This window comes from Pezoporus wallicus, unplaced genomic scaffold (genome assembly GCF_028554395.1).
Source record: "Pezoporus wallicus isolate ANWC-B61680 ecotype Strahan unplaced genomic scaffold, APGP_CSIRO_Pwel_v1 contig_4722, whole genome shotgun sequence".
Taxonomy (NCBI): Eukaryota; Metazoa; Chordata; class Aves; order Psittaciformes; family Psittacidae; genus Pezoporus; species Pezoporus wallicus.
The window spans coordinates 7,889,839-7,910,059 of NW_026641840.1; the positions used below are offsets into that span (position 1 = coordinate 7,889,839).

General features: G+C 45.9%; 1 protein-coding gene across 3 annotated transcripts in view; it reads left to right on the plus strand.

The window, feature by feature from the left end:
* PRICKLE1 (prickle planar cell polarity protein 1) overlaps nucleotides 1–20,221 on the plus strand; it is a 62,938-nt gene that overhangs the window by 40,431 nt on the left and 2,286 nt on the right. The window contains exons 1-7 of one of the 3 annotated variants that reach the window (XM_057425507.1): nucleotides 8,466–8,603; nucleotides 14,301–14,480; nucleotides 16,730–16,843; nucleotides 17,670–17,807; nucleotides 18,161–18,364; nucleotides 18,913–19,099; nucleotides 19,233–20,096. In XM_057425507.1, coding sequence (XP_057281490.1) covers nucleotides 14,349–14,480; nucleotides 16,730–16,843; nucleotides 17,670–17,807; nucleotides 18,161–18,364; nucleotides 18,913–19,099; nucleotides 19,233–20,096 — 1,639 coding nt within the window. In that variant the 5' untranslated portion in view covers nucleotides 8,466–8,603; nucleotides 14,301–14,348. Of the gene's footprint in view, nucleotides 1–8,465; nucleotides 8,604–8,882; nucleotides 9,040–14,300; nucleotides 14,481–16,729; nucleotides 16,844–17,669; nucleotides 17,808–18,160; nucleotides 18,365–18,912; nucleotides 19,100–19,232; nucleotides 20,097–20,221 lie in introns of those variants that run through there. The other 2 variants (XM_057425505.1, XM_057425506.1) reach the window with 2 other exon arrangements.

Consider the following 20,221-nt stretch of genomic DNA (forward strand, 5'->3'; position numbering starts at 1 on the left):
CTGGTAGGAAAAGCTGGGACATGCTGGCAAGCCCATGTGGGTGTAGCTTAAAGCTTGGAGTCTTCCAGCTGAGAATTGTGTGTCGGGTATTGTCAAGCAGTTGCTGTTTCAGCAGCTGACGGTACTGTAAGGACTTGAGGATAAACGGATGCTTGTACAAAGGTCACTTGTGTCAAGGGTACTATTTGAGTATTCTTACAACAATCTTCATTTGTACTGTGCTTAATACGTAAAGTTTTTCATTACTATAAATAATCTAAAAGCTTTCACTTTGCAGACATTTCTGTGACTACAATTAAGGAAATACATGTGTATTAGAGGCTCCAGACTTGTCTATAGCAATGTCACATAGGTGATTAGGTGAAGCTTGCTTATTTAGGGGACTTAAACTGATTTTCCCTGTTGTAGTTACAATTAGGTATCTTGACAGTTGGTGTGAAAAGGGTAACGACTGCCAAGAAATGTAATTAACTGGATTTCTATTTGAATATTTAACCGAGGTCTTTGCTGTTATCCTACTGAAGACCAGGCATAACTTGCATCTTGAACAGACTCTGCCTGGCTCACCTGAACTTTAAATGCAGTGGAGATGTAGAGAATGAAAGGAGCAACTATTGTATCTCTAACCATTTGATCCTAAGCATCTAGCTCTGTGGTGAAGGAAATACTTGGAGGAGAAACTGGACCCTTTGGACTGTGACTTTACTAGGCCTAGGGTTTTTACTGATATACCACTTGTTGCCCAATCTTTCTCCTTGGTTCATGCCTGTGTGTCCATAATCCCAAGGACACTTGGCAGGCAACGGAGAGAAGCGCTTGCGAAGCCATCTTCCCTGGCTGCCTTTTGATGTGGTGTTGGTGTATCAGTGTATTTATAATTGCTAGCTACTGACCAGGAGTGGGACTGTCCCTCTGGGCTTTCCTCCCATCCCCTCCCTAACACTGACAATTGCACTCAACTCATCCTGCAACAAACCAGTTCTGGGAGCTAAACCAGCAGAGAAAACCTAATCATGCTTGGGGGGGAGCAAAAGAAGAAGAAAGGAAGGATGTAACCATTCAGATAGGCATTCCTGACTGTTGAGCAGAAAGCCTGCTTGGGTTTCTTAGAAAATGAGCCGAATCATAATCCTCTAGGAGAAGAGACAGCAAAGGTAAAACTTGCATGTTTACCCCACATTTTATTTGGTCATAGATAGATTAATGTTAGTAAGGTGAAATCTGTACAAAGGACGAAGCCCCTTTAACATAGATTTTTTTCCCCAGGCATGTAAATGGGTGTTGGTTTGGTGCCCATTTTGGGGTAATGGGTTACATTACAGCACTTCCATGGGCAAACACAGCAGTGGGAATATTTTTAGCAGGATGCCAGCTTACCGAGATTTCTAACTCATTCAAGAAGGACATGGGAGTGAGGAGGAAACCTGTGTGGCTCTCATAGCAGGAGCTTCAGTTAGGTGTTCAGGTAAGTGTTCAAGGCCAGGCTGGACAGGGCTTTGAGCACCCTGGTGTAGTGGAAGGTGTCCCTGCCCTTGGCATGGGGGTGGGATCTAGGTGATCTCTAAGGTGACTTTGAACTCAAGTCATTCTGTGACAGGTGGAAGACTCTCTTATTCCTCTTCTCTCCCCCCCCCCAGCATAGGAGAGAATAACAAGGGGAAGGAGATTTGGGTATCATTCCTGTTTTAAGGTGCCGACAAAACACAGAAACTCATCATAAAACTGCATTTGTGTATGGAGTCAGGGTGTCATCTGGATGCTGCCTAGCCCATGAGAAGCCTTCTTAAACATGAGAAAGAAACACTGTAAAAGTCAAGAACTCAGTAACAACATCAGCTGTCCAGATAGAAGAGCGATGAAACTGTTGAGGTAGAAACCTGCCCACCTTTAAGGCAGGGTTTTCTGTTTACTGAACAAGAAGTGAGAGGACTGTGCCCATGCTTACCTGGATAATTATTTAGCTATTGATCTTTCTATGCAAAAGACTGAAGCACTTACCTTTTTCTGGTGATGCCGTTTGGTAGGGTTTCATGGCCTTCAGTCTTGACAGTTCATAAGTCTGTTAGTCTCTCTTACAACTGCTGTGCTAAAGAAAGCTAATAAAGTTGTAATGCATCTCGTTATCCACCTGACATTTATTACATCCTCCTTGCATCACTGTCTGCCTTGAGGATGGCCTGTGAGATTAATTTGGTAAAATATACTACTAGTTAATCTAAGCATTGTTCTCTGCCTTGTGTCTGTAATGTGCTGTGGGTATGGCTTCTGGAAAGTGGCAATGTAGCACTGCTGGGTACCTATTTCAGTGACTGCTAGATTTCCTTCACCCTGCAGATTTTAAGCAAGAAGAAGTTACCTCAAACCTTTGAAAATCTCATCTTTGGTTTAAAACTGAGTTTTGTTTTCTCAGGATGTGATGCTGCAGCAGCAGTAGTAATCCTCCATGTCAAACACTGCCTTCGCTTGAAATCAGACACCTGGGTTTTCCTCCTAAATTTGAGCTGTTGAAAAGCATCACCAGTGATAGAGCAGACCGAGTGTCACTCAACTGACCTGTACTCACAAAGGGCTTGAAACACTAGTTTAAATGTTAGTTTCATTACGTGGATGCCCTGCTCCTGGGGTCAGTCTCCCTTTGTCTGTATATGTGTGTTGACCATAGTAGCAGAGCTACACAGTTTGCACGGTTTCCTTTTTTTAATCTAAATGAATTTCCCAACCAATTTAGATAAATTGCGAGAAGTCCTTCGGAGGCAAGGCCTGAGAACGGGGCTTGACACAGATAAGAGTGACATCATTCATCACCCGCACAGGCTTTGGCACAGTGCTTGGCTGCAAAGTCCCTCCATAAGCAAACAGCGCATTAGCACCATCCCCATTGCATAATGGGGCTTGCTCTGGTGTGTTATTAAAAACCCAGGCAGAGATTCCACCCTGCGTCAGCCCCCGCTACCAGCGCAGCGTTGCAGACGCGTGCTGTCGCAACGCGCTGTGTTGTGCCTCGCGCAGCCTGGGAAACGGGCGCTAATGAAGCGAGGGTGCCGGTGTGGGTAGGAGAGCGCCTCTGGCACCCGTCCGCCGGTGGTTGCGGCGGGTTGTGGGCACCCGGGTGGTTGCCTCTGCCCTGTGTGACTGTGGGCTGCGCGGAGCCAATTATGATAAAATCAAGGTTACTCCTTCAGAAAAGCCTGTGGGGTTAAGAGTTTCCAGAGACAGCAGCAGACCTGTCGGTTCAGGAGCAAGTCCTGGCCCGATCCAGCGAGGAAGGGCATTTTAATGAAACTTTAATTCTTTGCTGCTGAAGCAGAGGAGGATCCCGGGTTTAAAAGGTGTTGTTGGACTTCAGCTCTGAGAGCATTAAGAAAAGGAAATAAAGTAAACCTTAGACACGCATTCCCATCATGCCGTAGCTGATGCTGGCCAGTCCTCAGGGCAGCTGGCATAGCTATCTGCTGGAACCTGTTCAGGCACTGGTTCCCTCCTTGATGCCTGGTTACTGGATGCCTCTGAAGCTCCCTGTGCTGTGGTTTGGCAGGTAAAAATTAGCATTTTATTTTAAAGTATTATCTATTTTCTTAGTGCTACTTGGTTCTCTCCTCATTTGTCTGATGGTAATGTGTCCATTGGATGTTACCACTTATTTTCTGCAGTTGTCTGGGGCACTGTCGCTGGTCTGTCGACACTGAGGCAGGCAGAGGGCAGACTGTTAGGATCACAGGGAATACAGCAAAGAGCTGGAAACTGAGCACCCTGAATTGGTCACCTGTGGTGAGCAAAAGTCATCTTATCTGTATTTTTTTTAACCTGCTGCATTTCATATGCACACTTCCTTTTAATCCCTGTAACTCTTCTTCTCTGTTGCATATCATCTTCTCTTTTCCATGTCTCCTACAGAGCTGGTTTTCTTTAGATTTTAAAATGTTACTTTAAAACTGGCAAAGAGCCATCAGAACTCACAGGGTGCTGTCTCCATGCCCTTCCTTGCAGCCTTGAAAATGAATGCAGAAGGAGACACCAGTCAGTGACACAGCCGAGAGGCCCCGATATGTCAGTAGCAGCACTGCTCTGCCTCTGCTCCCACAGCATGTGATGATGTGCTGGTGGTGCTAGACTGCCCTGTTTGGAGGGGTAGAAAGCTGTGTTGAGCAGGGAGAGCATTAGGAGGTTTCTGAACACGCCAAGGTGAACACAGTTGAATTTCACTTGTATGAATTTCACATAGCTGAATTTCGTTTGAGTATTGTGGAGGTCAGGCTGTTTATGCACCATCTGAGCAAGACCCTCTTGCCCTTGTGTTTGCAAGGCCCATGAGTCCCAGTTTTCACAGAAGAGAGAGAGGGCAAGATTGACATCGGAGTTTGTAGCTCCACAAGAGTCCAGCCTCTCGGGAGTTGATCCTGGTTTTCCCTTGTGCCAACACTGGCAAATTCAAGGAACTAAAGCAGCCTTTTTCACTGGGTAGGGTTTTCCAGTAGATCAGCTTAGACCATGGTGGAACTACTTCCCTTGCTCATAGAATCACAGAATGGTTAGAGTTGAAAGGGGCCTTAAAGATCATCAAGTTCCAACCCCCTGCCATGGGCAGGGACACCTTCCACTAGAGCAGGTTGCTCAAAGCCCTGTCCCACCTGGCCTTAAATGCTGCCAGGGATGGGGCAGCCACAGCTTCTTCCTAATACCTAATCTGAATTTACCTTCTTTCAGCCTAAATCCCTTCTCCCTTGTCTTGGCACTACAAGCCCTTGTGAAAAGTCCCTCTCCATATTTCTTATAAGCCCCTTTAGGTTCTGGAAGCTGCTCTAAGGTCTCTCCTGAACCTTCTCTTATCCAAGCTGAACAAGCCCAACTCTCAGCCTGTCTTCATAGGATAGGTGCTCCAGCTCTATGAGCATCTTCCTGGCCCTTCTCAAGCATGTTGATGTTCTTATCGGGGCCACAGAGCTGGACACAGTACTGCAGGTGAGGTCTCACCAGAGCAGAGGGGGAGAATCATCTCCCTTGACCTGCTGGTCATGATTCTTTTGATGCAGCCCAGCATACTCTGGCCTCTACACTCCCTCAGGGCATAGTCTTGGGGCCAGTGAAGGTAGAAAGGACCTTGGTGCTATAAACACATCCTAGAGCTCCCTGTGCTGCAGCCTGCAGGCAGGACCATACATGGTCAAGTCGCTGTCCCTAAAATTCCTGAAGGGCCTACCCAGCTTGTCAGGCACAGGCTTTGATTTGTGCATAATGCCTTGGGGAGGGAGCAGTTGTAATTCCTACTCCACGGATGACTTCTGTGCTGTCAGAAACATGCAAAACCTTTCTTGGTTTGTTTTGTTTCAAAACACGAAACCTGCTTTATTTTGAGTAGTTTTCTCATTGACTTCTCTGAAAGAACCATTCCTCACAGGTTGTTTTCTTTTCTGTTGTTCCAGCTTCCATTCGCCTTACTGCATGCTTTCACCTTTCCTAGCTGACTCGCAACTTTTTACTTTAAATGAACAAGTGAGGTGATGCTCAATTAAAACTTTTGGAGTGGAGGTGGTGATCGTTAAAGGCTGATGATGTAGAGGGTGAGCTCCTCCGTTTATCCACAGAACTAATCAGGCTTGAGAGGTGGGTATAATGCCACTGTCCTGCCAGAGAAGCTGCCTCTGAAGCACAAGAGGTTAATTCGTTTTCTGCTCCTTGGTCTCTCTTCTGTGACTGCCAACAAGGTAGCAATTAACAGTGTTATCTGGGGGGATGTTTCCTGATGTGGATAATTGCAAAGTGGGAAGCCACACTGATACGCTTAGTGAATTCCTTACAGGCCACAGAACACCCCTGGCCTGGTCAGTGGTACAAGAAAGTTGTTACCCGGGCTAAATTTGTGCTAATACCTTAGGGCAAAAGGTTCCGTATCGATTACAGGTCCCTGGAAGCATCTGGTTGTTTGAAGGATCAGCTCTACCCAGCCGCAGTCAAGAATGTGGAACGTGCCTTAGAGGGCAAGTTGGTTTGTGCCTGTCTTTTTTTAGCTTTCATTTTTTTTTAAGGCAACTTCTGTAGCATAGTTTATGCTTCACATAACAAGTATGTATGTTGTGTATTTGTTGTGTGAGAATAAGAAACATCTCATAGCAACACATTTGTTCCTGTGGAAGCAGCCCGAATCAAAAGAGAGAGTTCAGGAATGACTTTCACAATTTGCAAATGCCTTAGGGGCATTATGACAGCTGGTTCTTTACCCTAACATTCAAGGGTACCTAGGATCCAGCGTTTGAGCGCTGAAACATGGCAATCCAGGAAAAAAGAAGTTTAAAACAACTGACTACTTGAAACACTTTAACAAAAGCTGTAGTGGATTTAGCAGGAGTTGTAGCAGGGTTCATTGCTGGCACTTTTAAATCAAAATCAAATGTGTTGTTCACGCAGACAGTAATTTTAGGAAAACCTTATGACCACGTTATTTTGGGATAGAAGATCACAATGGTTGGTTTTGGCCTGGTAATCTCTAAGTGCATTGCCCAGAACAATGTAGTAGTTTCTGTGCTCAAGCCAGAAAAGTCCAGGAAAAAAAGCAGTGCAGCCAACTGTCTGTGTGCACCCTCCAGCCCTTCAGCGTCAGGGAAGGTGTTCACAAGATCAGGGACAGTTTGACTGCGCAGTAAAGTAAGGGAATGGCTTGTCTCTGGCTTCGATAGGCTCTTGGTCAGGAAACATTGCAAACTTATCTGCAGCCACTGAGGTGGTTGTGCTGCAGAAAGTGCCCACGTGAGATATTCTCCTTTCTGCAATGTGCTGTGCAGACGCGATGAGCCCTCGCTGCGGGGATCTACCAAGAAAGGTCAAGCACCCCTGGAAAAAGAGTAGACAATATATGCAAATTGTTGGTATTTAATTCAGTTGTGTAGTGGGGAAGAATAAACATTATTCCTGACATTTCCATTTTTGATTAATGATGAATGGAGTTGGCAGATGTTCAGCTGGCCACCAGATGGGGTCTGCTCAGTCCAACAAATAGAATAGAAACAGTTGGGGTCTTGTAAAGTCAGCCTGACAAAAGCTCTGACAAAATCTCTAGTTCATCCGAGTGATACAACGACTTTGACCTCAAAACAACTTAGATGCTTAAGAATGGAGGTGGTACAACCAGAGCAACTGCTTATGGAAGTGAAATGGGGTGTGGAAGGATCAGAGACGGGTAATTTGCTGGAGTTCCAGCAGATTTTTTTTCTGCTGCAGGAGGCGCTGACTGTGGCTTTGATTTTTGTGGGGTTGGATCTGCCTAGGGCCTCCTCCGTTCACCTACTGTTCCAAGTGTAATTGCCAGGACTCTGGGCACACACACCTCCTGGCACAGTCGGTTTGTGTTGGGGATCGGCTGCTTTTGACATCGTTAACCTAGGAAAGGCTTTGCGACTTGGGATCAGATAGCCCAGTACTGGCGTGGTCCATCAGCCTGCCTGGCTGCGTCTGGCGATGGTTAATCAGCAGGCGGGAGCACGGCTAAGGCCTCTCCCCGGCACACCTTGGAGCTGGGTGGGCCCACGGGAGCAAGAGATGGGGACGAGGATGCAGCCGCCGCGCCTGTACCCATCGGGGCCGGCTCCCCGTAGTACCCTGCGGGCAAAGCCATTCAATTTAGAAGAGTGAATTTAAATGTATGTAAATTCCGTTCCCGGGGGAAGCGATAACCGTCTGCGAAGTGCCCCGTTGCTGTCCCGCACAGCGGGGTCTGACAGATAAGGGGCTCCCGGCCGCAGCACCTCGGGGGTGTATGGGGGGGGGGGGGGGGGGGGGGGGGCTGGGGTCCGGCCGCTGCTGCCTGATGCTGCCCACTGCCCCTCGCAGGGAGATGGGGTGAGAGTGGGGAGGGGCGGATTTGCCGCTTTGACCCCGAGATGCAATTCCCTTTGATAATGACTTCCCAAGGGAGACAAAGAGCGGGGTGGGGGGGGAAGAGGAAAGAGGAAATTTGACCGCGGTGTTCACGGTTACATTCACGGTGCTGGGGGGGGGGAAGCTGCCCGCCAGGCTTTGAAGCTTTGAAGCCAAACAACCACCCCCTGGGGCTTTTTAGGCCCGCGGGGGGTTGTGGGGGGTGTAAAGGTGAGGGCTGGCCGCTGTTTGTCAGCGGGCATACGGAAGATGCCCCAGTAGCGCGGAAGTTAGTTGTCTGTGTATGAGCGGGGGCTCGGGCACCTCTTTCTCTCTTGGGATATGCCAAGGGAGGCGGTGATGGACATCCGCTCGCAGTGGTCCCAGCTTCGCGCTGATCTTTGTTATCTTTATTCATCCACAGCGATCTGGAGCGAGTGTTTTCCCTCCCGTATCCGAGTCCTTAATTTCTGGGGGCCGGGCCGGGTCAGCCCGGAGCACGGCGACGGGTGCGGTGGGAAGTCTGTTTCGGGCGTGAACACGGGCAAAAGCGCTGTCGCTCACCCCACGTCCGTCGTGTCCCGAGCGCAGAAATTTATTGCTTCTGCAAACGCCGGCTCGGTGCCCCGGGTGGGCCGGCGGTGGGGTCGGCTCCCCCTGCGCTCCCTCCCTGCCTCCTCCCACCGCCCTGAGCAGCGCTTGGAAGGGAAGATCGCAGCTAGGAGGAATTCCTCCCGCCGCCTGACGGAGGAGCGGTGAGGGGCGCACGGCGCTGGGGATGCCGAGGGGCGGCGGGCGGTGTGGGTGCGGGTTCGGGTTCGGGGTGCGTTTGGGGAGGAGCGCTCGGGAGGCAGTTCCCTCCCGCCCCGGCCTGACTCCCCTGAGAGGGGCGGCGCAGGTACTCCCCGCCGCACTCCCAGCAGGCGGGACCCAGCACGGGCAGGAGGAGTACCCCCCTCTCCCCCTGCTCCTCTTTTCCTGGCTCTGGCCGCTCCCCAGACCCGCCCGGCGGGAGCCGCGCTCCGGCCCGACGTGAGCAGCACGCTTGTCCCGGAGCCGGCCGCTGCTGTCGGGTCTGTGGGGCTGCAGAGCCCCGGGGTTCGGTCCGAAGCAGCGGGGAACGCCCCTCCGCGCCTCCTCTCGCCGCCCCGCCGGCAGCAGCCTCAGCCGCTCCTTCGGTGCTGTACAGAGGTAATTTGCGGTTCCTTGCGTCCGCCCCCCTGTGCGGCTCCCCCGCCCGAGAGGCGCGGTGGGCGCCGATGCCTTCGCGGAGCCGGCTCCGGGGCGGGGTGTCCTGGGGGGGGCTGGGGAACCTCTGGCCCACCGCAGCGTCCTTGGAGCTTGGGCAGGACGGAAAGAGCCCACCTATCCCAGCGAGCGCTGCCTGCCGAGGACGGCATCGCCCCGGGTGCGCTGGGATGAGCGCGGCCGGCGCAGGGTGAATGTCAGAGCGACCTGGGCTATGCACGGAATTTTTTGGGGGTGATTTTTACAACTTCAGTCTTGTGGCTTATTGAACACTTTCTTGAAGTGTTTTCTCTGGAAACTTGTCTCAAATGAGGGCTGTGAGCCTTAACAAAGAAGGGTGTTGTTCGGGAGCCAACAGGTGACGGGGTGAAACCTGAGTCTGTGTGTACATTGGAGTAAAGTCTGGCTGCTGTTTAAAATAGAATTAAAAAATCAATGGGAGACTGTAAAAGGCAAGGTTTCTGTCTTTCTAAATCTGTACACCCCTCTCGTAAGGAGAGAGGGGGGAAGCATCCGTGAGAATACCGCTTCCTGGGCTAGAGGTTTGGTTCTTGCCCAACTGCAGCATGTGCTTGTATTTCCATCACTGCTACATCGTGCCAAGCATAATACACCCAAATCAGATGTGTTGGCGTGGGGCGATGCTTTGTCACGGCGCTTCCTCCTTTTGTTGATGCAGGTAGCCTGTCTGCGCAGTGTGGCTCCTCACCAGAAAATACCCTGAGAAGGATCCTCCAACCTCCAGTTGGGAAAGTGATCTTTGTGCTGAGATGCGAGAGGAGGAAGGCAGTTAACTCTTCTGTTGGTCCTTATAGGGCGGCTAAGGAAAGGGAAAGAAGTTCTTACTTCTAGGGTCAATCTAAAGGTCTGTTTGAATGAACAGGCTGTTTCTTTCCCCACTGCTCTGGGTAGTTCATTACTCAATACATTACTTGTACTGTAGCTAGGGAATGGGAATTTCTAATCGTTCAGGTGATACATACTGGAAATGGTCTTTAAATTATTAATAGTTATTTTATGGTGGTTCATTGTTGCTGTATTACACCCTTCCTCTTTTAATGTAGTGCACCAGGGATTAAATAAGCAGGTGAATGGGCTGGCCATGCTAATCTTAACTCGTTGAGCCTCCACTGTGAATGGATGCATGTGATATGCATCTTGTATCCCCTATAGCCTTGTTAACAAGGCTTCTAACAAAAAAGTTGTTAGAACAATTTGCCCTGCAGGACAGAGTATAACAGCAGGGGATGGGCGAGGAGATGTTTGTCTGACTGTGCTACAAATCCTGACCTCTTCTATCTGGTCAGGGGGGAACATCATCAGTTGAGCTGGAAATCTGAGCACAGGGAATAACCTTCCTATGGTCTTCAGCTTTGCTCTAAGTTTGATATCCTACTTTTTTGTGTACTAAGAGGTTTGTAACTAAGTAGGAGTGTAGTTTGCCTTCGCTTCTAAGAGCTCAATTGTAATATGGTTGTTTTAATACATTAGTGGAAAAATGTATTAATTGCTTTTCTTTTTAAATCGAATTTAGCTGCTTAATTCAATAATGTTATTCATAGTTGTCAAGATGCCAGTGAAATACCTCCTTGTAGGCTGTGAAGCTTTTTTTGAGAGGTAGTGTTTGATCAGAGCCGAAACCTCAAACTGTTCCACAGACTTTAAGAAAGCAAAACAAAACTTCCTTGCTGTGTTTGGTAGAAGTCATGGCAGGAGTAGAAAGACCACCTTTCTACTCATCCCTCGGAAAGCATTTATTTTTTCAGCTGTTGTTTATGTTCATTTGAATCCTCCTTAGGATGTAATCATTTTAAACAGATCACTTTGAAGGATAAGTGCGGCTGGGGGGCAGGGAGGAAGAACCCTGTCGTTTTAAAATGCAAACCAAATTACACTGGAGCAGGAGAGGAAGAACTCCTAAACAAGCAATTGCTAAAATAGTTGCGCAGATAGCCTGCTGTTAAGCTGGGCCAGTGCAGAAACCTCATGCTCAGTAACACTGCAATATTTGTGACGTGGCCATGCTGATAATATATGGTATACTGTCAGTTGCTTTATAGCTGGCTTAACATTAAGGGGATTGAACTAGATGACCTTTGAAGGTCCCTTCCAACCCAGACTATGCTTTGATTCTATGATTAGCTGTATGGTAATGTTTTGCTCTTAAAGTGAATGCTGTCCTTTGAGTAATCTTAGTTAACTGAGATTTATGAACCTCACTTTAAACATTTCCAATCGCTTTATCTGGGAATGAGCACCCTGACTGTAAAGTTACAGTTGGAGGTAAGGTATATTTTTCCTTTATTCTCTACCATCCATGTTTTCAACCTGCTTTGTATCATTGGGAAATGGGCCTGTGTTTTTCTCTTGTTGGAGCTGGAGCATGTGCTGTCTGAAATGGATGGCTTAAAGGTGGTCCAGGCAGGATCAGTCTCTTGAGGAAAAGCAGTGTCATCTCTTTTGTGCCAATGCCTTGCCTTCCTTTGGAATTGGCCAACGCTCTGGCACTCACGTACGTACCTTTGCTATGCTAGGAAATCCCAACATTACCCAGCCACACAGAAGTACTGTGTAGCTTTAGTGTTCAAAAGTCCTCAGAAAAGTTAGCAAGTCTTCACGCATTCAGATTTTGGTTTCCTTGTCTTTCAAGACAGGAAAGTGAGTCAGAAGTTAACCTTTGATCCTATGCAGAAAGGCTTTTGAACAATCAACATGAAGCAATAACTCAGTTACCGGTGTGCTTGTGAGTGTTGGGTGCCATGTGAGCGAGCTGGGGTACAGCCCTCTTGAGCACCTGGGGACTGGCAGAGCTGAACCTGTCTCTACCTAACTTATATTTCAGATCTGCTGCAGTTGAGGTCAGGCTGCCTGATGAAGTGTTGGCAAGGGTGTTTCACTGAGTGACTGTTCATTCCTGGGTTATTGGGCAGAGGTCAGTCCTTGAAAAGTGGCAGTTTGGTCAACACAAATCTTATAGCAGTGCTCTAAGAATTGGAAATACTAGTTTAGGTGTCAGTGATTGTAAACCAGGTATCTACCCCCTTCTGATGGGAAATTGTAAAACAGTTCATCTGCTGCTGAGATCATCTTGGAAGGACTTGGGCTCCTCAATGATACTCACAGTGATTTTATACTTAAGAATTATTTGGGTATATGTAGTGCAGAACACAAGCTGCCTACCTGAGCATCTACATCTATCTGCAACAGTGAGAACTCTTGCCTTTCTTTTCCCCCTACTCATTTCTTAACTGCATCACAGTATTCCTCTGTCCTTCCTTCTTCACACCCTAGTTTATACAAGCAGTAACAAAACCATACCTGACACTTGACTTCATTTCCAGTAGTATGTGGAGACAGGAAACAGTTTTGTGCCGCTTGTGTTATCATTTGTTTCTGAAGGGAACTAATTGTGGAGATCTAGTATGTACCAGGATGTCTGTCTATTTTAAATGCACAGGACTGAGCTTCTAGGACCGAGTTTGGGTTTATTCACCTTCCTTCACAGAGACTGCAATATGGTGTTCATAATATGGTAATATGGTGTTACTAATAACAGCTCGGAAGCTGTTTTGCTAACCTTAAGTTGTTCAGCTAGAGTGAGATTTCGGAAGTTTGCCTGACAGCTCACAAACGTTGTAGAAACAGCCTGTTGTCAGGTTTGCTTGCCCCATCAAATATTAAATGAATCTCCTGTTGCAGTGCAGCTATGCAGTGTAACAGTGTGTTGGCATCTTAGCAGTGCACCAAAAATGTTTTCAAACCAGAAGCTTCTGGAGTAAAGTTAACAAACCAGTTAATTTTTTTGAGCACTAGCCCAGTGGCAGAGTGAAGTAATCCCATCTCTTCTTATTGAGTGTGGGAATGTATAGATGTATTGAGAACAGGGGTAGATAAGAGTGCATAATAGTGAATATTGTCATTCCTCTGAGTTTGTAGCTTTGGATGCACGTGGCCACTTTTCATGGAGCTGGTTTGGGTTTATGTGCTGAATCAACATAGCCTGGCACTAACCAGTTCCTCACACTTGAAGGAGGAGAAACTCCTTTTGAGTAACAGGAGAATACTTGGGTACACAGTCTTAAATCTTTCTTTCACCTGTAGTCTAGCAGCAAGTTATTTCCTCTAAAATGGTGGTGATGAGACTGGAAATGTAATTTGGGACCCACTGGAAGATTCTAGATTGCTCTCCCCTTTAGACACACCAGCAAGTGTCAAAGAGAGAAAAATTTTCTTTACTGACAAAATTGCGTCTGTGTTTAGATGAATAGGTGAAAGAATTGCCTAAAACAGGGAAGGCACAGCTCATATGGAATGTTGGACTGTCAAAGCCAACTTGTTTCTAACCCCAGTGGTCAGGGTGCCTGTCATGGCAGGATACATCCCCCTTGCTTCTGGTTATCTGCATTTCACTGAAATTCCTGGTGTGAGTTTCCTAAGAACTTCTGCTAAAATTAGTGTAAAATATTTATCTTAATGAGCTTTTAAATGCAGAATGCTGCAGATGTTGTTGAGAGCTGCCTTTGCCAGTTGTGACTCAAAATGATCCCACTGATGCAAAGCTTTGCAGGCTTCATGAATCAAGAGAAGCATCTTTCTGTAGCATTTTACATTAGCAGAACAATTGTGATGTATTTTACAGAGCCTAATCTGGCATAGCTGGATTTCGGATACTTAACTGGACCACTGCCCTTCCGCTCAGATACAGCTAAACCGAAGTTCTCAGGAATCCAGCTGGATTGTCACAAACAGGATGCCACTTGCACAGCTGTCTTTCCCCAACAATTTCTTTAACTTTTGACAAGCGTTTGTTGTGTCTTTTGTGTTACTAGGCTGGTGGTAGTAATGACTTCAGGAAGAGCTCATGTCATTCCTTTTGTTATTATGTGCTCAATGAGTCTTCCTCGATATACCCGTGTATAACCTGTGATGTGAAATGAGCCAAAGTGTAAAAGAGGACAAGTGTTAATCTTGAAACACACTGTGTTTGCCAAACATGGTAGTGTGTGTCGAGTTTTCTTTTTGAGTACTTGTATTTTTATAACTCTAAGCACTTCTGAATTGCTTGTAGCAAGTTGTAATGATGCTTCAGTCATTTATTTGTCTGGGCAACACAAGGAATACTAAACTGTTGTAAGATCATTTACACTGATAAGTAGTTGTTGCATGTTCAGATTTATTAAAGCTCTGTCAATCTCTTCCTCCAGATCAATTGCTTGATGAGCTGCGGCTGAAATACTTAATACTTCACACTTATGCCATTGGAGATGGAGCCCAAAGCCAATAATCTCGTTTTTGGGTGTCAGCGAAGCTCAACATCTGACGATGACTCTGGCTGTGCTTTGGAAGAATATGCCTGGGTTCCCCCAGGCCTCAGACCAGAGCAGGTACCATTTGCTGCTGCAGTTTTGAAGTGACCCTAGTAAAGACTGTCTGAGGGAGGGATACGCTGCTCCTACATGTCCAGTTGAATTTTTACAAAGGTTAAAACTTAAATGTGTCTAGAACTCTTCACTCCTTGTTTTGCTTCCTGTTCCAATAAGGCTGTGTTTAGAGAGCCTAAAGTCCTCAACACTGGGGAGTTTTATGTTCCAAATAAAGTTCCCAGTCAAGATCTTTCAATAAATACAGGCCATAGAGGTACGTATTGTCAAGTCTAAAAGCAGCACAGAAATTTCTCTTTGAAGTAAGTTACTAGGTTAAATTAAAGCTCATGGCATACCTTATGGCATTGTGCTGCTTGGCTGGTGCTTCACTGCACTTGTACAAGTCTTCAAATAATTAGGCATTTGACATCTAGAACAGGTATGGTACTACAGTGCACATAAAGTGTCATTGTGACAAGTAGTACCGTATTTTATGCTTGTTTAAATAGTTATACGCCTGACATTTGTTCATGACAGGATTTCACTTGTACAGTCTCTGGAGCTGACACTCATGGCGTAGTTGGGCTGTTCCTTCCCCTCTCCCCTTTTTCTTTTATAATATCACAAACATTGTGGCAGTGGAAGTAAAAGTGAAATTGTTGATGGGAAGGTTGCTATGTGAGATTAAAATGGCCCTCTCATGGTATTCATTTCCTTGATATTGCCAACTGTGTTGAAGCTGTGCACTCAATAGTGTCCAGATCTCAGACTTCAGTGTGAAATGGACAGACTGTACCATCTGCTGACAGAGTCAGAGCAACCCTTCTTCAGCTGGCAAGCTAATACAGTCCTTAGCTGTAAAGGTGCAGAAGATGTCTCCTTTTTGCTATGCAGTGATTTTCTTATCATGAATAAAGTAATGAGTCAGCAGGCATTCCAAATTATGAGCTATTTTTAGGGAAACTCTAATCACTTACTTGAGCATCTATAAGAATCCTGGTGAATCAGACCTGAAGGCAAAGAGCAAGCTAACATTCTGCCAGAAGAATTAAATGCCCTAAAATAGCCTCATAATCCGGCTAGCTCAAACTCACTTAAAGACTTTTTCCCAAGAAGAGTGACTTGTTTTGAGAGTAGTGCAACAGACTTCAGAAAAGGCCATAAAGCATCTTTAAAGCTTCACTTCTTACTGCATGTTATCTTTTCCTGCAGCTTCTTGAAATAAGCTCAGTAGCAAGTGGGCTTACAGCAGACTTCTGATGTTTAAATTTTGGCTAAAGGAAGACCATGTCATGCTTCGTACAACCTGTCCCATGTCATTTTGATTGCTTCCTGAGTCAAGTGACTGATTACTGCTTCTTTTTCATCTGTCTTGAGCAGTAATAAGCTGTTGACCTGAGCATTATTTAAATCTGGATGGCAAGTAATATTTTTGCCTATAGTCGGCTCTTATTTACAGCCCCAGGCCTCGTGACAAGCTGGAAACCGCATAGGAAAAACAATAAATCTGTAACTGTTCCACAAAAATATGTTTTGCCATTGGGCTTTGTGATGGTGTTCATTACAGCTTTCCTGTCATCATTTTCTTCTGGGGAAAAAAGAAAAAGAGTGAAGATTGATAAATGTGTACCCCTAATATTAATTTCTTCATCAAAAGCCTGTGAAAATGTGGTGGTTAATTTGCATTTGATTGAAATGTGGCTGGATCCAGCCTCCTCCCCAGGGAAGGATGTTTCCACCTTCCTACTAAAGCCCACATGGAAGCAATGAAAGCTGATGCTTTGGGTTGAACCTGATCAGCAGGAGACTACAAAACAGCTTTTGTCTCAACAATGTGTAAAATGCAGAGAGCAAATTAAATCTGTTTATATAGTGGCTGTTTTCTGGAAAGCTTCATGCCTTGTGTGGTAAATTGCAGAGGGAAACTTGGAATTTCCACGGGATTGTTGACCAGCCCTGAAGGGGGTGGGAATAATGAGAACATTAAATGTGCATAATTTATGATCCCCCCCCCCCCCAGTTGTCACTGCAAATTGCATTCCAGAAAAGCAATTCAGCAGCTGGGTGCTAGTTTTATCAGAGACAATTCAGGTTTGCTGAGCTGGTTCATCTGGGCCTCGTATTTTCAGCACAAACCCTGTCAGAGGTCTAATGTAGCGTAACCTTCTTCCTTCTTAAATGAGACCTGAGATAAAACAGTAGCTGAAGGAGCTTGCAGTGCTTGGGTGATGTGTGTCCCTCAGTCCCAACTCTGTGTTCCTCCTGGTCAGGTCCAGCTGTATTTCGCCTGCTTGCCAGAGGAGAAGGTCCCTTACGTTAACAGCCCTGGAGAGAAACACCGAATTAAACAGCTTCTGTATCAGCTGCCACCCCATGATAATGAGGTAAATACAGAATTTAGGATGCACTGTCAGGGCTCAGGTCTCCCTGGTGGCTTTTATGTGGAGAATTACCTACCTGTGTATTTTATTACAAGCTTAAACTGTGGCTTGCAGTGGCATCTGACCTATAAAGCAGCACGGTGTGTACACTGAGCCCATTGTTTAGCTGTCCGGTTGGCTTGTGTGCAGATAAGAGCTGTCTGGAAGGACACTGCCTTTGCTTGTTAGGGAGGCTGGTGTCACTGCAATAAACTTAACACAAGTTGGTTTTATAGTGTTTGCAGCCACCCACCAATTACCAGGAACCTACAAATTCCTGGAATTGCATTGTAGCACACAAAAAGGATGCTTTGTGATAGTAAAAGGTCTGCATCTCAGATATGCAGTGCAATTTGGAGTAGAAGTGGAAATAACAAACAAGCTCTTTGTAGGGAAAAGGGGCGGGGGTGTCAATACTTAAGATCTTGTGTATACTGCGGTACTTAGTTGCGGGCACTTAACCATAAATCTAAAGGACAATGTTGTGGCTGATTTAGGTTCATTCCATGATTTTAGGGTAGCAGCAGGTTTTGGGTTGGCTTTTTAAAATCTTACTTCCTGCCTGGGCCACTTCTTAGCTCAATATGGGAGTTTTTTAGTACAAAATATCTCTCCGTACTTTGTGTTGTGCCGTATTAGCTGAACACTAAGAAGGTAGAGAAGACAAGTTGCAGAAGTTTAGTGATGATTGTCAGCATGCCTGATGAATTTCTTGCATATATGCACTTACTGATCTGTTACTTTAAAAGCTCAGTGTCTAAAACAAGTTCTCCTGTGTTTTCACTGGAAGGTGAGATACTGCCAGTCTTTAAGTGAAGAAGAAAAGAAGGAACTGCAGATGTTCAGTTCTCAGCGCAAAAAGGAGGCACTCGGCCGAGGCACTATTAAACTACTCTCAAGAGCAGTGATGCATGCAGTGTGTGAACAGGTAATACTGCTGGTGCCACAAGCCAACTAGCGGGCTGAATAATGTAAAACTACAGTTTCTCAATATTAAATGTATGCTTCTCTCTCTCTGAACACCAGAACGCTGCCTCATACTAATGACACGTGAAAAACTGGCATATGCTTAAAAATGTTATTCCGTATGAAATTCCTATGCACAAGAGGTTTGTTGGTGCACAGTTTGGCTAGACCAAAATTGAAAATATTTTTCACCCCTCTTGTCAGAATTTTCAGATTAAACCTGCATTATTGGGTTTGGTGTTTTAACTTGGTTTAAATGTTAAAAGCTGGTAGCGTGGGATGGGAAGTATGTTCACTTTCTGGTTTTGTTCCTAGTGTGGTACAAAAGTAAATGGCGGTGAAGTTGCAGTTTTTGCCTCGAGAGCTGGGCCTGGTGTGTGCTGGCATCCCTCGTGTTTTGTGTGCTTCACGTGTAATGAGCTGCTTGTTGACCTTATCTACTTCTACCAAGATGGCAAAATTCACTGCGGCAGACACCACGCTGAACTCCTCAAACCTCGATGTTCAGCCTGCGATGAGGTAAAGAATTAACAGTTTATGGCCAATCTATGCTCCTGTTGTTCAGTCAACAGACTGCGTCACTTGGGCAATTACTGACTTCAGATCCATTCATTAAGTCAGGACTGTTGCATAGATGTGCTTGAAGGCTGAGAGGTGTTAAATTTCTTGTCAAATAGGCAATATTACAAGTGATGGGATGGTATTTAGTAAGCATGTATCTATTTGTATTTAGAACTCCATGCAGTAGATACAATTGGAAGAAGGATCTGTACAAATACTCCCAAATACCATCCTGATAGAAACTTCTCTTGAAGATCTTATGTTCTGTTTGTTTGATTTTGCTTTAAAAAGTAAAGTTGGGTTGTTTTTTTTGTTTCGATTATAGAAAAGGTCAGAATGCCATACTTGCTATGGGAGATTGTTGCTTCTATCCTTGTATTCAAAAGACAGCTAAATAAAACTAAATTTAGCATATGAATTGCACAATTAGGATGTTTTTCATGCACTAACTCCCAAGGTGAGGTTTTGGCCACTCAACTAAAAGTTTACCTTTTATTTCTGAAAAGATCATATTTGCTGATGAGTGCACAGAGGCTGAAGGTCGTCACTGGCACATGAAGCACTTCTGTTGCCTCGAGTGCGAAACAATCCTTGGTGGACAGAGGTACATCATGAAGGATGGGCGACCATTCTGCTGTAACTGTTTTGAATCTCTCTACGCTGAATACTGTGAGACGTGTGGGGAGCACATTGGTAAGTATGTCCTTTCTGAACATTAGACTTACAAATTAAGGGAAAGCCAATTTCTGAAATTGTTTCACATTCCAGAAGCGGGGATTCATGTTTTTTAGAGAAACCCAAAGGATTGTTTTTATTCCTTTTCCAGGTGTCGATCATGCTCAGATGACCTATGATGGACAGCACTGGCACGCCACAGAGGCTTGCTTTTCTTGTGCTCAGTGCAAGACCTCTTTGCTTGGCTGCCCGTTCCTTCCAAAGCAAGGGCAGATTTACTGTTCAAAAACCTGCAGCTTGGGAGAGGATGTTCATGCCTCCGACTCTTCAGATTCTGCGTTTCAGTCTGCTCGATCCAGAGATTCCAGGAGGAGTGTCCGCATGGGAAAAAGCAGCCGTTCAGCCGACCAGTGCCGCCAGTCTCTTCTCCTGTCGCCAGCCCTCAATTACAAGTTCCCTGGCCTTTCAGACAACGCTGATGATACGCTTTCTCGCAAGCTGGATGATTTAAGTCTTTCAAGGGAAGAGGCAAGCTTTGTTAATGAAGACTTCTGGAAAGGAAGAGTAGAGCAGGAAATGCCTGAAGACCCTGAAGAATGGGCTGAACATGAAGACTACATGACTCAACTTCTCCTGAAGTTTGGTGATAAAGGCCTCTTCCAGCAGCCCGCTGAAGTAGACATTAGATCAAGTGAACATTGGATTTCTGATAGCATGGTCAAGAGCAAGCTGGACTTGAAAAAAAATAATCCAAGCCTGGCAAGTAAGAAGTATCAGTCAGACATGTACTGGGCCCAGTCACAAGATGGCTTGGGTGACTCTGCATATGGCAGCCACCCAGGCCCTGCCAGCAGCAGGAAAATCCAGGAGCTAGACATGGAACACGGGGCGTCGGGATACAAACACGACCAAACGCCGTGGTACGAAGGTTCACTCGAATGTTTGTCTGACCTGAAACAGCAAGAACAAAGTGTTCGAGACTCAATGGATTCTTTGGCTTTGTCCAATATAACAGGTAATGGGGGGAAACGGTTTTGAGGGAGAGGTCAGCCAAAGCAGAGTATTTTGAGCTAAGACTTTTCAGATCTGTGATTTATAAAAAGCCTTACATGCCTTACTTTACATGTAAGAGATGCATGT